The sequence below is a fragment of the Schistosoma haematobium genome, chromosome ZW (assembly GCF_000699445.3).
Source record: "Schistosoma haematobium chromosome ZW, whole genome shotgun sequence".
Taxonomy (NCBI): Eukaryota; Metazoa; Platyhelminthes; class Trematoda; order Strigeidida; family Schistosomatidae; genus Schistosoma; species Schistosoma haematobium.
This window is the reverse complement of record NC_067195.1, coordinates 53062958-53081716: the sequence shown is the minus strand read 5'-3', so window position 1 is coordinate 53081716 and position 18759 is coordinate 53062958. Positions and strand designations below refer to the sequence as shown.

Genomic DNA, 18759 nt, shown 5'->3' with positions numbered 1-18759 from the left:
CAGCGAACAGCTTAGACGTGGCTAGAAAATGTGGACTACACAAATGACTTGGCTGTTCTGTCCCGTAGCAGATAATGTAGGTGAATACAACTAGTGTGGCAGCAGTCTTCACACTTGTGAGCCTCAGAATACACTAATGAGAAGGCAAGAACCTTGTATCCACTTTCAGTTCACAGCGGATTGTGGATAACTCGCGTTCAAGTTTTGAAATTTGTCGAGCATGATGCTAGTCCCTCTGCCCTCAATAGGAATGAAGGCCTGACTATCAGTCCATACTGATCCTTTAATCCAGACAACCTCACTTTATTCGTTTTTCACATCACTAGTATACATAGATACGCACAAATGTTATCTCAACTCCATGACACTACGAGGTTTACATTTTACACATCAACTTGTATACGCACAAATATACACGGTGATATCTCACACAGAAATAACTTGACCAATGACGATACGACATCGACAAAATCAGACCCACTTAGATTTGGATTGAGACAAGTATTCTGTATCATACTCAGAAAATCGAACAAGGTAAAACAATCCACCGGTCTCATCTAATGAAGTCTGTGGAATGTGACCATAAGTTTCACCGTAACTTTATGAGGAAGAAGGTATACACTACGTTGAGTGTTCTGCACCAGGACTCCTTGACGACACATAGCTTCAGAAACAGGATCGCTAAGCTCTTGGCAAAAGGATTCCGTCCCAAAACGTCTCATTCTGGAATGCAGTTGTATAGTGACTTCCGCCTCGTCTTTTACCATGCTGACCCGAGCTTCCTGACGCTCGAGCCTTTCAGAATAAAAGAAACCCAAATAAACCTTCTTGTTGAGGTAGTATTCGACCAGAATCCAGAAGAAACCCGCAATTGTTTCTTGCTCCCTCTCTTTACCCATTCCTCAGTCAAGGCAAACTACCCACTGTATGGGAAGAGAGGAAAAATATACCTGTGAACAAAAGGGGTAACAATAAGAAAAAGTCTAACCACTTGCCAGTTTGTTTGCTCTTCGCAGTAGTACAAGTCGTGAAGGGTTACTACTTAGTCCTTCCGCGACTAAATCTTCAGCGAATTCACTTTCACGACACGATACTGTGCACCGTAGATCCTTAGACACGAACCTATCGGCTACCTGGAGTAGATAAATCATTCCACTGAGACCCAGCCATCCGGTATAAACTGTCCATTGTAATTCTTCAAGGTACTCGACAAGGTTGATCATTGTGCTTTGCTTTGGAGACTAAGCGCTATAGATATAATCTCGTGATTGATGATGTGACTGTCAGATTGATTTTACATAGAAGGTGGGCCCAGATTTTGACCATTCCTCTTCTTATTGCTCATTGACGACTTTCAGAAATCCCCAGACCATAAAAGTCTTCCTTCTGCAGGGAATTTTAATACACAGAGATAGTTAGTTGGCCTGAGTTATGTCTTGATTTACTAGGAAATTATTTGTTAGGGCGCGTTGATGAACCGTACGCTACACGAATGTTCAGGAATACATTCCAGAGTGGGTTTTTATCTATACTATTTAGTGTTGGGACAAAACCTCTGCAGATTTGGGACAAAAAGGTTTATATCATGTCTAGTTTGATTTTCAAATATTTAATCCTAACTAGGTTCGTAACGGCCACATCAAAAGAATTACAGATAATGAAATTCAGTCTTTGGTCTTAGAATTATTAGGAAGCAATGTTTCGTATGATTAGTCTTGTGTAGTCCTTACATAGTTGATGTAGAAACACTTATATATCTTGTCCTGCAGATCCTAGAAAAGCACTGGGCATTAAGTTACCTTTCCTAGTGTTAATCGTAAAAAACCTCAATAAGTACTTTACGTTTGAAATCCAGGTATGTCATTTTCATTGCTCACTTTATTCTGTATTAGATCCTTGATGATGAGGGTGTTAAGAGACGTTTTAGGGCCAGTAACTACCAGAGCACTACTCGGGTGAAGCCATTTATTTGCACCATGCCTCTCCGTTTGGAAGCCAATTGGAATAATATTTACTTCAACGTTGCAGACTTCACAAAGCGTGCATACGGAACCAATTTTGTCGAGGTGCTGCGAGTTCAGGTTTGTAATGGTCATTAACTTAAGATCTAATTTCAGGCGTGTTGCCAGATGCATTTTCATATGCTCTTAGAATTAAGTTACTTGTTATTAACAAATTAGGTCCCTCTGAAATGGTTTTATCAGAACTTGTTAGGGTACGTGATGTCACGAGAAGTGATAATTATCAGCTTGACAATGCTTAAAGCACAAGAAGAGAAATAACGGAAAAATGTATGTGGATATTAAGCAAGCCGTGTCTTAATGCATGTTCATGAACAGGAATATAATGCACTAATTTCAGTGTGTTATTATTTCTAAGTTGGTTATTTTCATACAAATCGTTAACAACGTGCGAATTGATGCGCACAAACCACATTAGATGTAAACAATCCAGTTAGAACGTCAGGAGTGTGTTCTCTTAATGGTTCACCATTTATTGGTTATGTGCTACGTGTATGACCCGTATATACAGTTATCATTTACTTACCAATGTCTTCTAAGCTTAATGGCTTTATACCTGTGACAATTGAGTCCGCCATAACATCTAACACATGATGTGACCAGGATTTGTATTTCCACGGATATAGTAACATGATTTTAATCGGAAGTACATGTAAGCAGATAATTGTAGGGGTGAAATAGAACGTTTTCACTACATAGAAACAAGTTAAGTGCTCATGGGATGTGAAATAATCATTATGCTACAATCTAATACGCTTCGGAGTTGCTCACTGAATAATATTGATTTTATTGGTGTAGGCGCGCTACATGTAGATCCAAACTAGAGCTCACATTTTTACTTCAGTCTTAACCCATCATCTATATGGTGCATATTTGTCACTAACCCTTATTTGACTGTACCTAAGCTAAACATTTTGATAGTTTTGTATGCGGTACTTTAGTCCCTTATGTAAACAAATCTTTCAGGTTGTTATCAGTTAGCATAAAGACTACTTTCCAATACGTGTATCGTGGACTCCTTGTTTTGAAGCATTAACGCTTACTATTAATTCCTAACTACTGACTAGATGTAATAGCCATTGCAATTAGGAATAAAAAATATTTTAACCAATATGCTTATAATAATTTTTCAAGTCTTTTAAAAGTAGTTTTGTATAAGGTTGTATACTTTGTAGCACCCAAAGGTGTATAAATGACTATTAGAGCGAAAATGATACTTCAAAAACACATCTCTCTTCGAAACATTTTCAGATCCACGCTAATTGTCGAATAAGACGTATATACTTTTGTGACCGCCTCTATTCGGACGAAGAGCTCCCTGCAGAGTTCAAATTATACCTCCCTGTTCAAGTAAACCGGAACACTTAGGTATTTTCATTGTAAATGTTTCCACCTATTCCAATGATAATTTTAACACTTTTTAAACTGATATGTATGTGTTTCAATTTGGTGCATAGTAAGTATATTGTGTTATCCATTATACCGAATATTTCTACTTTCTAATAAAAAGATTTGTGAAAATTTTCCAATAACAGCTATTTGTTAAATTTCATTTTCATTAATGTTAGTATTCTCAGTCGGCGTTCTTCAGTGTGTTGAAATTACTGCTGAATGATGCATTATTTTCTCAGTCGCATCATAATTTCACTGCATCAGCGTTACATTATAGCTATCATGTTTAAGATGCTTGATTTTATGCAAGTTTGGTATTTTTTGTTTATAATTTCCCGAAAGCCGCTTATTCGCTGCTGATCAGTATCAACTCTTTTTGTAGATGTATTACTTTCACTTTTGATTATGGCTAACCGCAATGTTCAAATTTATTGAAATTCAGTGTTGATATGGATTCATCTACTTGACATGTCACAACTATGACTAAACTGGATCCAGTACTTATAGCCAGTATTTTGTAAATAAGAATAGAACACTACTTAATTAGTTTTTGTGCAGTTTTATGCATAAAAAACAGATGCCATGCATTATCTTACTCATAAATGATAGTTTTTTCTACAATTCAGCAATCATTAAGTCCCGGAAAAATATATTTTGTTTAGCTTCGATTGCCAAGTAACAACATAGTTCCCTTGTTGGAATCATGTTAAATGAAAAGAACTTGGTTATTACGAAGTTCTTTGGCTATACCGTCGAGCGTGAAAGATTAGATTTCTGATTACACTTGTACTTCCAACTAAACACATCCGAAGTTAATGTTCAGTGAATGTAATTACGATTTATGGTGATTCCCGCTTTGATAAGTGGTTCTGATAACATCGAAATATTGATGATTTTCACAAAATTATGTGGTTAGACTAAAAGGAGTTTCATGAAGATAAGCTGATTGGCGCTATCTTGTTTAAAACAGCATTTGTTGTATATTTTTCAAAGTTTTAGTAATTATCAAGGTTACCCGTTGTATCATAATTGTGAAATACCATATAAGAACTAAGTAAATCCTCGCTCTATGGAACGCACGGCAAATATAATCTAAAAACTCATCTGAAAACACTCAACACCATTATATTGGTTAATCAAGTAATAGAATATTAGCTAACCCTTTGACAATGTGTGGACAACCCATGTTTTCGTCGTGATTTAGGATTCATGTACCATTCGAAGTCCTGGACTTGGAGAGAATAATTGAGAGTTAAACATATGAAAGTTCCTTTTCATTTCTATCTCTTGAATATTTGCTCTGATCTCAGCTATCACAGGGACTAAATGTATGAAATTATGAGTGTGGCGTTAAGCTACTTTTCATTGTTGTCACTCGCTAAGTCTGTTACTTAAATAGTTTTGAAACATGGTATTAAAGACATGTCAAAATATCTTTTTCATACATTTTTAGTAGCAGAATCTCATTATAATAATATGGGACAATTTATGTAAATTGTCTTTAATGTCCTCTTTCAGATATGCTTAGTTCAGAGAGCTCTATGTCAGTATCGTCATACGACTGCTTCTAGAATAACCCATAACTTCCTGTTTTCTAGAATAAAACAGTAATGCTACGCATTTACCAAGTTCAGATTCGGCTGCTTGACTTCATTGCTATGTTGGAGATATGTCGAGATAGTTGAGTTTTATGGTGAACATACAAGACTGGTTTGAGCGATACAACCATGAAAATTATGCACCGACTAACCAAACCTTCATAGTTTTTTACTATTACAATTCTTCACAATCAATAATATGAGTATATTTCAAAAGAAAATTGACATGTGTGTATATTACGCTAAGATGGTTGGTAACATTTTGATAGTTTTCTTACTATAGATTATATCGTGACAGAGTTGTTAAATAAATGATAAAGAGGAACCGTTGAACCTAGGAACTCCTCACCGTCTGGACCGGCTTCAATAACCAGGATTTATCACTAGCCACCACCAAAAGTGGTTACATTTGTATGTAATTTACTAGATTCTTTACCACTTCGCTGTAGAGCTAATTCTCTGTGTTAGTCATGTAGGAAAACCCGCACACATTAAAGCACATCGTAATTCACTACCATGGAAATAACAGAAATTGTTATGACATTTGCCCCTGTCAATTATCCCATGACTATGACTCCAATTAGAATACCGACCTCGATAGTCTTGTTCCTGTCCTAAACCAATGAAATCAGTCAGCTCTAACAGCTTCGCGACAACTTTGAGTCCCTATTGGTCTTCAATATAGTATCTTCTCGCCTAGCTATGTGCACTGAGTCCAGAATACAATATCAGCCTCCGCTTTGTGAATAACGTATTTCAGACAAATAGTTTATATACAAACAGACCAAATCTCATCACACCACAGAATGAAAAATAACACTTATACAAGATCAAGTCAAAAGTGGCTGTGAGTGTGGAGGACTGTAACTACTAGATAGAGAATAAATTAAAAAATAGTAAATCGCATAGTAGTAGCTAATGAGTCAAGTGAAAGCTTATAAAAGGAATAAGCGTATATGCATGTAATCTCGTTGCCTAATAGTTACATAATAAGATTCTAACAGTCTATAAATAGTTCCCGGAAGTTATCTATAGTTTAATCTGCAGATGCAAAAGAAACAAGATAATTACTATCAAGGAGCTTACAAACCTGGAGATATTAGTTGTTTCATTCATGGAGATTTAAAATTACTAATATGTTGAATAATCCCTAACATTTGAAACGATGAGTCCTGGGTTCTAGCCTTCTTGGAAACATCATCAGGATATTGTTAAGTTCACGTGATGAGATCTGAGTAGAACGACTCACTGCTAACCGTTATCATAGTTGTAAAAATTTAGGATGCTTTTTTAGTAATTTCTGAGGGAGTTATGTCGGGATAACCCATTGTGATCAGATGTCTATGAGCTGTAGTCCTTTCCCATTTTTTAAAGGAAAAGCAATAGGGACCCCCGTTAGTATTCAAATATTCTTCGCAACCGACATTTTATTACTCAAGATGGAATATAATTATCTAACCTCTGTGAGCGCATGATATGACTCATTTTTTAGAAATTAAGTGGAAGAATCAAAATATTAATCATATTTTTCAGTTTTCACATATTTTTTCAAAAATAAAAATACATCGTATTTCTTCGATAAAATATTTACGATGCGTTTATTTCAGCTAATAACTTCTGAAAAAAAAACATTAGAAAACGTTAAGCTTTAAATTTATCTTTGTTAAATAAGATTTTCGTTGAAAAAAATCGGATTAAACATGCCTCTGAAGGTTACATACAATATGATAATCAATCAACATTCAAAACAGTAACATAATTTCATGTTTGTGAAGCCATTAAACAAGTTAACCTCAACTGACCTAACGTTAAAAATCAGAAGACACTGGAAAACTTTCATTCTGGCATAAGACTGTTCATCAGTGAAACCAATTCACGACGAATACTACCAACTAACCAAATGAATCATTGCAAAACTTCATATTATAATTGTGTGCTTACTGGTGACATATTACGAGATAAGTTTCTGAAGTTTTAGTGGAAAGTTGTGATCGGTGGCACTGGATGATCATCATACTATATCGTAAATTAATTGAATTTGAAAATGTAAAACATTAGACCTTACCCAATAGTTTAGTATATAATTGCTTCCTACAAATTCTGAAGGTTCTGGGTCCAGTTACTGGCAGGGTTTTCGGTACGAGGTTTTAAGGAGTACAGCCTTATGACAAATCAACTGTTCAGTAATCTATGGTTTTCAATAATAATGCAACTGAAGTCTATCTGTAACACATATCATTTATCAAATAAACTAATCTCCAAAAAATATTTGGTAATTATTATTTGAGATAGACAAATCCAAGTGTCATCTATGTTTAGAAATAACTATACTAAACATAAGTTGTGAACTTTTATTTGCTTTTCTTGCAAACATAAAGACATTTTCTGAAATAGCACATATGAATCAATAAAGACCATCAGTTGAAATTATTTCACTATAGAAGAGAACCTATTTTCAGTATTTTCAATGAACCTTTGAAATGGATCGAGTTAGAATGATTGGGTTATACATAACTAAACAAGGCATGTTTGGGTAACGGGAGTGCTGTACAAAAGATGGTATCTCTCAGAGACAAAATCCAGTGTTTATTTCCAAACACCATTTTATTACATAAAAATACAGAATGTTTCTAATACTTCAAGCCTTTTCTAATGTTATCATTGTAGTTAATCTTCAGAAGCTTTGTGATATTTTTATAATCAGATTATTGAAGGATAAAACCAACACTGGGATGAAGGCAAATGCAGCTGAAGAGTCTCAACTAGGAAGAAAAGAGTATTCTGGTTTCCACTGTTAACTACAATCTATCTACTCATTAACTTCAAGTTTTTTTTCTTAGAATATCACACTAAAAACATGCAGGCCTTTCACAAAGTTAGTTGTTTACATACTGTATTCAAAAGATCAACTAAATTCTGTTACATATATGCCTCTTTAGGAAAGCTAATTTCAACTATTGAGTGTTTGTCTTTCAAAAGAACAACTGGCCATATATTTTTATAAGTAGCTTTTAATATAATTTACCGAAAAATATCTTGTTCTCTTTGCGAGCCACTAGACGAACTATAATATTTTTAGTACGATTTGTAAGACATTATAGATAGTTTACTGAAACATTTTAAAATGCGAATCTCTCATAAATCCGTAAAATATCTCTAACTGAAATAGATATAAACAATTTGAGGCCTGATACAAATATGTTTATCTAAGTCTTTGCACGTCATAGAAAACTAGGCAATAGAAAATTTAAAAATATATAAAAACAATACTAACAATTAGTAGTAAGGGATTTGAAAAAAACTAACTGGTGGTGTTTGAAATAGCCGTCACCTGTGACATTTAATAACCACGAGATATGGTAACCTAACTGGTGCTCAGAATGTATCACTGGACGTCCATTCAGTGGCTCTAACGGCTAGGCGTTCACTGCAAAACCCGAAGACCTTATGTTTGGCCTCCGAAATGATTTTGGATACACACTTTTGGTGAGTCTAGCACTGGAACAAAATAGTTATTCAGTGAACCGTGGTTTTTAGTAAAATTCCTTCTAAAATCGATTTGTAATGAATATAATCTACGCTTAAAGAGAAACCAAGAGATGTTCCAGGTCACATAAAATTTTTTACTACCCACTACATCAATCTCAACCATGAAGTCTTCACCTACTTTCACTACTCATGTCAATTATCAATAACTTCATGGACTGATCGTTTCTTGCCATCATTCAACCTGTTTATGTCCTTACTATAATACTTCATTGGAGGAAGCGATAGCTGAGTACGCATAAAATATTACCTATCCATGTCAACTGAATAAAAAGCACAACCGTACCAAACGACTGACAACTACTGTCGACTATTCAGAGTCTAAAAGTAAAAGTGCTCATGTGGTTCCTTTGTTAAATTTGATCAGTACTAAATTGGAATCTTTTGTCAAACATTTGCAGTTTATGCATATCTCCTGCATTCAAAATTCATGTCCTACAGCTGTGAATAAAGTATAACTAATTTTGTCTCGATATACGTGATGGCGAAACTATCAATTAAAAATAATATTTATATGTAAGTTAATATATTTCATCAAGATTTTTTATATATCAGTTAGTAATTTGAGTGTTCTAGTTCATCTGCTTACCTCACACAACAGTTAAAGAAAACAGTTAGATTTCTGGCTAGTCAAATGTTAGTTTTTAACAACTCAGGTGTCTTTTGTATATTTTACAAACTTAGTCTTGGCACGTTACAAAAATGGATAAAATTTGATTATATATTATAATTTTCTTATAAACGACTTTGTTAAGCTATTTGTTTTCGACTGTAAGGTTCGAATTACGTTATTTTCCATTAGTTAATCGCTTTTTTGTCCACGTGAAATGCAGTTTATTAATGTGTTTTTATAGTAGTGTTTACCAAAAACGTTTATATATCTAAATCATTTCCTAGCAGTTTGATTGACATGCACATTACTTACTTACGTCTGTTACCCCTCATGGAGAAGCATAGGCCAGCCACCAGAAGTCTCCACCGAAATCTGTCCTGGAAAATCATTTTCGGTTGTTTCCAGTTGTTATTCATTATTTTCACGTGCTTTCCAAATTCTCGGTGTGCTGTGTTCTTCGATCTTCCTCTTTTCACTCGCCCTTCAGGATTCCAAGTTAGGGCTTGCCTCTTGATGCAGTTTGATTATTTGCGTAATGTATGTCCTATCCATTTCCATCGTCTTTTCCTAGTTTCCTCTCCCACAGAAAGCTGTTGCTGATGGTATCCGGCCAATGTATGTTGAGTATCTTGCGTAGACAATTGTTTATGAATACTTGTACCTTGTTGAGGCTAATGTCCTCAATATCTGACTCCAATAAATAATATCCCGTAAACTGAGTATTTAAGGTAGGCTTAATCTCCTAGTAGAATTACGGATTTACTCGAGATTATTGAGAAGCCTGAACACCAATTGTAGAGATAATTTATTGTTAATGATTGATAAAAGTCCGCAAGCGTACAGCGAGCAAGCACACGATGAAACAAAGTGAGTGTGTGTGTGTGTGTGTTAAAAATCCATATATATTTTTGAGAGTTAATCAGGTGTGGATAAATTATCGATTATCTGCACAGTGCAACCAATAGGAGGATAGCTTAAGGGTTAATGTACAGACATGCATTCGATCATACACACCGAAATTAATATAGTGAATTAAGAGTCTGAAATGCACACAGAAATTAACATGATGAATTAAGTGTCTGAGTTACGATGAGTAGACAAATGATACAGTGGCCGAATGGGCTTGCCACAACCTTCTTGATGATCGTTGTAGTAGTTCTCCAAGTCTCAGCTCAGTAGAGTAGAACTGTCTTGACATTCTTATTGAAGATTGTGACTTTGATATTGGTTGAAAGTTGTGTTGAGTTCCATATGTTCTTCAATTGTAGGAATGCTGTCCTTGCTTTATCAATCCTCGCCTTTATTTCTGCATCTGTTCCTTCTTGTTCATCAACGATGATTTCCAGGTACGTGAAGGGTTCTACATCTTCCAGGGTTTTGCCATCAAGAGTGATTGGGTCGGTGTTCTCCGTGTTGTATTTGAGGACCTTAGTTTTCCCCTTATGTATGTTGAGGCCTACTGATGGAGAGACTGCTGCTACACTGACTGTCTTTATCTGTATTTGTTCGTGTGTATGCGATAGGAGGGCTAGGTCGTCTGAGATGTCCAAATCGTCTAACTGGTTCTGAGTTGTCGATTGTATGCCGTGCTTTCCCTCAGATGTCGAGGTTTTCATAATCCAGTCGACCACCATAAGAAGGAGGAATGGAGATAGTAAGCAGTCTTGTCTGACTTCGGTCCTTACTTGGAATGCATCTGTCATCTGTCCTGCATGCACGATAATTCTAATGTGATTTATTTTTAATTTTATATTGATAGTTTAATTAGTTATTGTTAAAATATGGTGTGAATTATTCTCATGGATAGCTGTAAAAAATCAGAGATTGCTTTTCTAATTATTATTATTATTATTATTATTATTATTATTATTATTATTATTATTATTATTATTATTATTATTATTATTATTATTATTATTAGTGTAACCCACCAAGTACAAATTTGATATACTCAAATTTTACTATCATATACAAGTAAATGAATCAGAGTTGGAACAGGTTACTGTGATGAGTAGAGATTAAGCGGTTTAATCACGAATATCATCCTTTTTATTTTTCAACACAGAATATCAATGTAATCAAGCATATAACATTATGATTTGAATGAATCATGTCATGTAATTCCCTAACCTTTTATTTGTTTTCAGTTTATAGACTTAAATAGAAAACTTGGCTTTTGGTAATGGAATGAGTACATAAGTAACTTGATGATACAACTTTATCACGCTGCAAAACACTCCTGATTTCAATTCCTTCAACATTAAACACAAATAATTTCATTGTCCTCATCAGTTTGCTCAAGTTAATCAGGAAAAAATTGTGCTAGAGAAATTTCTTGTAGAGATTGAAATAAAGATTAGAATAAGACAACAATTACCATGTTTAAATATGTTTCCTTTTAATATCTTTAAATGTGAAGTGAAGGGAATTAGCACATTAAGAGAATAATCAAAGCGAATATGAAAAATATATCACAATGGTAATTTCTGAATAGATAATTTATAAAATAATTAGTGATATAAATAATTCATTAGAGTTTAACGATCTCTGATAATTATATAATTCTATGACCGTCCAGTGCTTCCAGGTTCTCCATTGTTGTCTAGCTTCAAATGACTCATGAATTTAACTATTAAATTACTAAAAGTCTTTATAAAACCCTCTTCTGATAATAATTATATAATCATTCAACTTAAAAATTGTTGTACATTTTTTCCAACAAAAACAGTTTACTAAATTGATCTGAAAAATTGTCTCGGATATTCACGTTTGCCTATAAAGCTTTTCAGAAAACCGATTCTGGTATTCGCTATCCAAAACCAAATCATTCAATGACACTATGGGTTAAATTGATCTGCTTGATTGTATCGAACTAAAGAACTTAGTAATGAATGATCAATACATTAATAACAATCAAGTTCAATGTTCCCTAGTTATTCCCTTAGTCATGTTTCAAGTTCGTATCAATTAAATAGAATTGAAAATTGAACTAAATATGTATAAAGCTTTCAGAGTAATAACAAGAATGGATATCGTTTACGATTTTTATTCATGTTTATGTATTCAATCCCCTAAATGCCCTGTTACGGCAGAGGGTGGGGAGAGTCAGCTCTCCCTCTCGGAATGCTCTTACATGGCCACGCGTGTACAGCCACTGTCAGGGAAGTCCTACTTACTGCCTTTTGATGGCGGAGGTGTTGGTTACGAAATTGAGAGGACGAAAAGAGAATGGTCAACACTTTAACCAGGTTGGTGGATATGGAGGATCTACCATGGGGGAGTTGGAATACCCTGATTCCAAACGACTGGTGTAGATGGACTACATGATCCTGAAGGGACAAATGGCGGATGAACCAATCGTTTTTCACCAGCTACCATAGGTTAATCCACTGCCTTGTGGATCAAACATTTAGGTCAAAGGCTGCGAGTGTGGCTCGCTAAGGAAACCACCTGTTTCGATTTCGGCACCCAGGCAGTATCATAGCCCACACACAAATCAAGTGACGTATCTGGTGCATATGTATTCGGTGCCCCTTTGTATCAATATTTATGTGTTCAAATAAATAAATAAATTATGTATATTTTCATTTAACAACTACACATGCATATTATTTTGTTTTCAATTAAAACAACCTAATGTAGATTTTTGTTTTTCTTTTGAAATTTATACATGATCTACGTATAGAACCGTTTTTTTTAATATTTAATTTAAATAATCAAAGTTTATACAAACATAATTCATTTACTGCATTCATTTTTCATTGGTATATTTTTCTAAGGATGTTTATATTGAATTACTTCAAACAGTGTGTTATATTACAACATTTCACTTTTACTGATAATTATGTAATATGCTGTAAAAAGGATATCAAATTATACTCTTGATACATTCACTCACCTATATGAACATGTGCACAACAAAACAAAAACCCAATGACTTGGTGATAACCTCGGACAAAATCTACAACATGAAATGGATGAAATAATAAAGATTATTATTTTATTCTTACTGACCTCTAGTCATAATAATCATTCATTTTAGTTATAAACATACATACATACACACACATGAAGTGAGCGTCTGACCAACACATTATAGACAAACTTCGAATCATGATTATTTTAGACAATTTAAAAGTCAACCTGATAAAACAAATCTGTCTAAACATACACTGAAATGTATTTATACACATAAACTAACATAGGAACTTCGTTAAATTAGTGATTTCTGTGCCTCAATACAACTATATATGTATATATATGTTCGAATAGTGGAATAATTGAAATGTATTTGTATATTCCAATGTGTTGTATAAAAATTGAACATTGAATTAAACATAACCAGTTGAATAGATAAATAACAAAGACTATAAAAGTAAAAAAACAAAACAAAACAACTTCTAGTTTGAATAATAAGAAACCAAAGTAATACAACATAGTAATAAACAAACAAAAAATATACCGCAAAGTTTAAATTCATATTAAACCATAATATTTTATTCAAAAAAAAAGAGAGAAAAAAGCAAAACCGAAAAAAACAAAAAAAGATTAACTCTTATGTCAACTTTCTTATTAAAATTTAAATATGTCCATTATTTTATATCATTTATTGAATATTCAAACTTCAATTTCATCATTTTATACATTTCTTTTAATTTTATTATTAATTTGTAATACAATTCAACAATTAAATGAATTCAATCATCAAAATTTACCAAAAAAATATGCAATTATAACAACTGGTGGATCACATAAAGCATATATTACACAAAAATTAAATAATGATTTATATAATACAGATTATTCACGTAAAATTAATGTTAAAGTAAGTGATATATTAACACGACAAGCTGAAGCTATAGCCTCTTCACAATTATTATCATCATCATCTAATAAAGATATTGAATATAAAATCAATAAAAAATCAAATTTATCTAATCAATCTAATTTATTAATTGATTCTAATCAAAGAGCTCAAATTACTGTTAAACCACCTAATAAGAATTCATTAATTTTACCATCAAATATATTACAACATTCTATTATTAATGATGATCGTTCATGGCCACCAGAACATTCACATGAATTTGAAAAAGTTGATATACGTGTTTTAGGTGAACGTATAGATAGTAAAGCATTACTTCATTTACGTCCAAGTTCTACTATTGAATCAATACGTAAATTACGTCGAATACTTGGATCTGATTTACAAATTAATTGGATGTCTATAGAAAATCCATTAAATTCACAAAGTAAAAGTACACGTTCAACATTATTATCAAATATTCCTAAGCCTGATAATTATTTATTGAATATTATAGATGAATTAAATTTCACTGTTTTTCGTTCAATAAATAATGATGGTTTAATTTATCCACTTAAAATGACTATTGATCAAGTAAATATAATGAAAACTTGGTTATTACAACGTGCAACATGTACTATGGAATATATATGGGAAGATTTAGGACCATTATTTTGGCCTAGATGGATTAAACGTGGTGTTTGTGTGAATACGCAGTCTTGTTCTTGGCCACCTGGTATGCGTTGTCGTTCAAGTGGTTCACGATCATTGAAATTATTAAGATGGGTAAGTGAAAATAAATATAATTATAACATTGTTCAAACTTATAAATAAATTAATTAAAAGTTTAGTCTAAAATTATAATGGTAAATTATATCATTCTTGTTTACAATTTAATCTACAATTTGTAACGATATCTTCATTGCAGTTTTTCTTTTTTTAAAACAGCCTATTCAGTTAGTCAACAAAACAAATGACACAGTTTACATAAAATACACAAAACTGTAAACCATAATGTTAATCTATCACTTGTCATTTCTTAATTTATTACTTAAAACTTTGCAATTCTATAGGTATCATTATCAAGGTTTGACTTGATAATTCCAAATAAATTAAGCATTGGGTACGTTTTTATAAATAAATAAATAAATAAATAAATAGTATATTTGTAATATCCCAATGAGTGAAAAAATGAGATATTCTGATCAGATTTTGATTTGGTTATTTATTCTCTGAAGAAGTGGCTTACATTAAGTGACGAAACGTTAGAAAATCTAGTTTTTCTACTCATTTGCAATTCTAATCAGGTTTTAATGTCTGAAGTTAGTAAACAAAATCAATTAAAAATGTAGGTAAGCAATTTTTATATTCATTGTACACAATTATAATAAACAGATTTCTATGGTATAATTATATCTTCTAAGAGTTTATTGATAGAGTTTTCCGAATTGCAAATTAGAGTGATATTTACTTATTTTACTATTGAAATCGTTAAAAGTATTTCCAAAATCATTCATTTAAAATAACTATACTGGTTAAATTAATGTATTTCAGCTACTGTTTGATGATCCAGTTTGGGAACTATTTGTATTACATAATATTAACTCTGAGCGCTAATTCATTACTATATAGTAGCCAATAATATATTTGTCTAATTCCTAGTTTTGATTACACTGTATCGGTCAAATTATAATATGCTTCTAAGTAAAAATGCCACGAGAAACATCACTTTCATGAAGGTTCTTTAAAAGTTTATTTGATTAGCCCCAGTTAGTATGAAACATAGGTACGGGACATTCAGCAAATTATGTCGAACTACATATTATATCATCAGCATGTATTTGCTCATTGTAATGGTGTTAACAAATACCATTTTATACACATGAATTGCGAAATAGCATAGTATATTTCTGGATTTCATTCTACCTATAAATTAAACCAAAACCGTTTAGGGTAAACCATTTATGTATTCTCGTTTTACATGAATAAAGATTGCAATATCTGTTGTGCATTCTTTTTCACAAAACCCCCGTTGTCAATTTGTTGTGCATTTAAAGCCTGGCTAGTTATCACGTGATTTATTCAACCTTAGTACTGTGCTAAAACAATAACATTCGACCGGTATGAGCAGATTAGTGTCCTTATTAGTGTTTTGTTCTCCTAGCTCATCCAGTTGGTTCCAGAACGCTATTAACAGCTTCCACTAGGCGAATAATCTATTTCAAACATACTTGATTTATATACCAGCCAAACAGACCGCATCACACCATAAAATAAGAAATAACATTTATATAAGATCAAACGAAAAAGTGGCTGTGATCGTAGAAGACTGTAATCAATTAACTGGACATAACTTAAGAACAGTAAATCGCATAATAATAATTTATAAGTCAAAATGAAGCTCATAATAAAAGCAGGAATAATAGGAATTAAAGAGGGAGGTTGATTATGAATGCAGGGGTCTTGAGTGTTGTTATATGTATGAGGGCCGTTATCACTTCCGGTTGCCCACACCGTGGAAGGGTTCTTCTGGAGGTAACTGAAAAGGAACTTAGACTAAAGGTGGTCTTAGTGACCTGAGAGCGGAACAACTACTTGAGGTCGGTCACACACGACCTTTTATGGGTAATTTTTGTGTTAGCTCCGTACTTGTTGAGACCTTACCGCCGGAGACGGATATCCGTGGGATAAGGCAAGGTGTGTATTTTTAGGGTCAATCTTTTCTAACCTCACTCATCTTCGTGGTAATGCAGCATCACTGTTATGCTGGTTGTTTGAAGGAAACCCCTTACTGCCGTCACAACTCTGTACAGTCAGTAGTAGAACTTCACCTTCGGACCTTGGTTTGCTGCTTTTAGTCTTACCGCTATTCAATCGACCTTTCTGACATGGTAGGACCTTGAGGAACAATTGTTCAAGCCAGTATAGCTCGACTGGTTCATCACGATAGGCAAGCCCGATCACCACTTCAAGATAGCAACAACGGTCGGGATAATAAGAGGAATATAGATATATATGATCTAGTTACTGAATAGTTATGCAATTAGAATATATATATATATATATATATATATATATATATATATATATATATATATATATCAGTCCATTAATAGTTCTCAGAAGTTACCCATAATTTAATCCTCACTAGGGTTTTCTCATTTACATTTAAGTAAAATATATCTAATATTACTTTTGTGGATTACTACAAAAGTAAACAAATATATTGACTGTAATTGATTAATAAAATGCAAAATTATAAAACTGTAATTGTATATAATCTTTATGTTGAAGTTTAAAATATTTTGTTAAAAAATACTACTTATTTAAATGACTGAAAACTATGCTTCGCTTATTTACTAAGATATAGCAAAAAACAACTCCATTTTAACCAATAAGATAACTATAATCTGATTAGGGAAATTTAGGAAATAGTATTTTTCGTTTTCTCAAAACCAGGTCCATTGAATCAAAACATATTTATGGTAATCAGTAAAATAACTATGTTATTTATTGAACAATTTGGAATCATTTAGCATGCTGTCTAATTAAATAAGTTATAAGTTATAAAATAATTAAACGCAGAGATCACTATACATCGAGAGGTATTCGAAACCACGTTGTTTTATTATTGAAGGCTTTTGATTTTTCGTTATTGATAGTCTCGACTACAATTGATAGGTCTCTGTTTCCATATAAACACGTTGGTATCCATTTGAACTTACTTGCTCAATGCATAACACGTTAATGTTTAAAGTGAAAGGTACTTAGAGTTTAAATATCATCACAGTGATTTTGGTTAGACCATTTGACGAATACTAGATGGGGTGAAATGTGTACTGTATTTCATTACAAGCCATAACTAATATATTCAAAACAATACGTAGTTATGTATATATAAATAACAATTTTAAGTAATTCCAACCAACCAAGTAGTAATTAAATACATGGAATATTAAAAAAAGGTTTTAGATATTTGACAAGATTTTTTAATGGTTGAGATAATGAGTCAATTGAAGCTAGACCACCATGGAAAACCTGGAAGCACTGGACGGCCGTTTCGTCCTACTGTGAGACTCCTCAGCGGTACACATCCATTGTCTCGCCTTGCAATATTCGAACTCAGAACCTATCAGTCTTGCGCGCGAGCACTTAGCCACTAGATCACGTAGCCGGCATCCAAAATTTTTCATCCAATTTATGTACATTGTGACATTCAAACGAAATAAAAGAAAATAAATTACAGAAGGAAAGTTTATACATCGGTCTGGTTATTAAATTATCATTATGATAAAGGACTTGTCACTAATTTAGCAAATTCATCATTATTATTAATAAAAAAACTCAATTGAAATTGTCAAATATTACTGAAGATAAGATTTCAGTTAATTACTTTGAAACATGGATTGAAAAAAACAGAATGAAAAAAATCAGTATCCTACTGAAGTTCTCTTCCCCCAAAAAAAATTTACAAGTCAAAATGTCATTGAACAAAATAGTTAGCAACATATTTATATCGAAATTTCAATACATTTAGCTATGATTTAATCTTAGAGATAATTATTAAGTGGTAGAAATGTTACTGATGATGGTTTTAAAAAGTTCTAATTGAAAAGATATATGACTTTAAGGGATAAACCAGATCCTATTAATGAACACATTAAAAATATTAATCTCGGTTAGATTAACAGACTTTAAATTGGTGGCTTGACTAATAATTACATATGTTATAAAATGGCTAACAACATAACTAGTTGAGGTTAGTGAGAGATTATTGTAAAGGAA

At 32.8% G+C, this 18759-nt stretch overlaps 1 protein-coding gene across 1 annotated transcript in view; it reads left to right on the top strand.

Moving 5' to 3' along the window:
* The first annotated feature begins 1461 nt into the window (after positions 1–1461).
* NOG3 (Noggin-3) overlaps positions 1462–18759 on the top strand; it is a 68873-nt gene continuing 51575 nt past the window's right edge. Inside the window, exons 1-6 of the mRNA XM_051211726.1 lie at positions 1462–1576; positions 1624–1703; positions 1744–1855; positions 1893–2081; positions 3273–9073; positions 12950–14760. Of these exons, the coding sequence (XP_051071822.1) occupies positions 13756–14760 (1005 nt within the window). The 5' untranslated portion in view covers positions 1462–1576; positions 1624–1703; positions 1744–1855; ... (1 more) ...; positions 3273–9073; positions 12950–13755. The remainder of the gene's footprint in view (positions 1577–1623; positions 1704–1743; positions 1856–1892; positions 2082–3272; positions 9074–12949; positions 14761–18759) is intronic.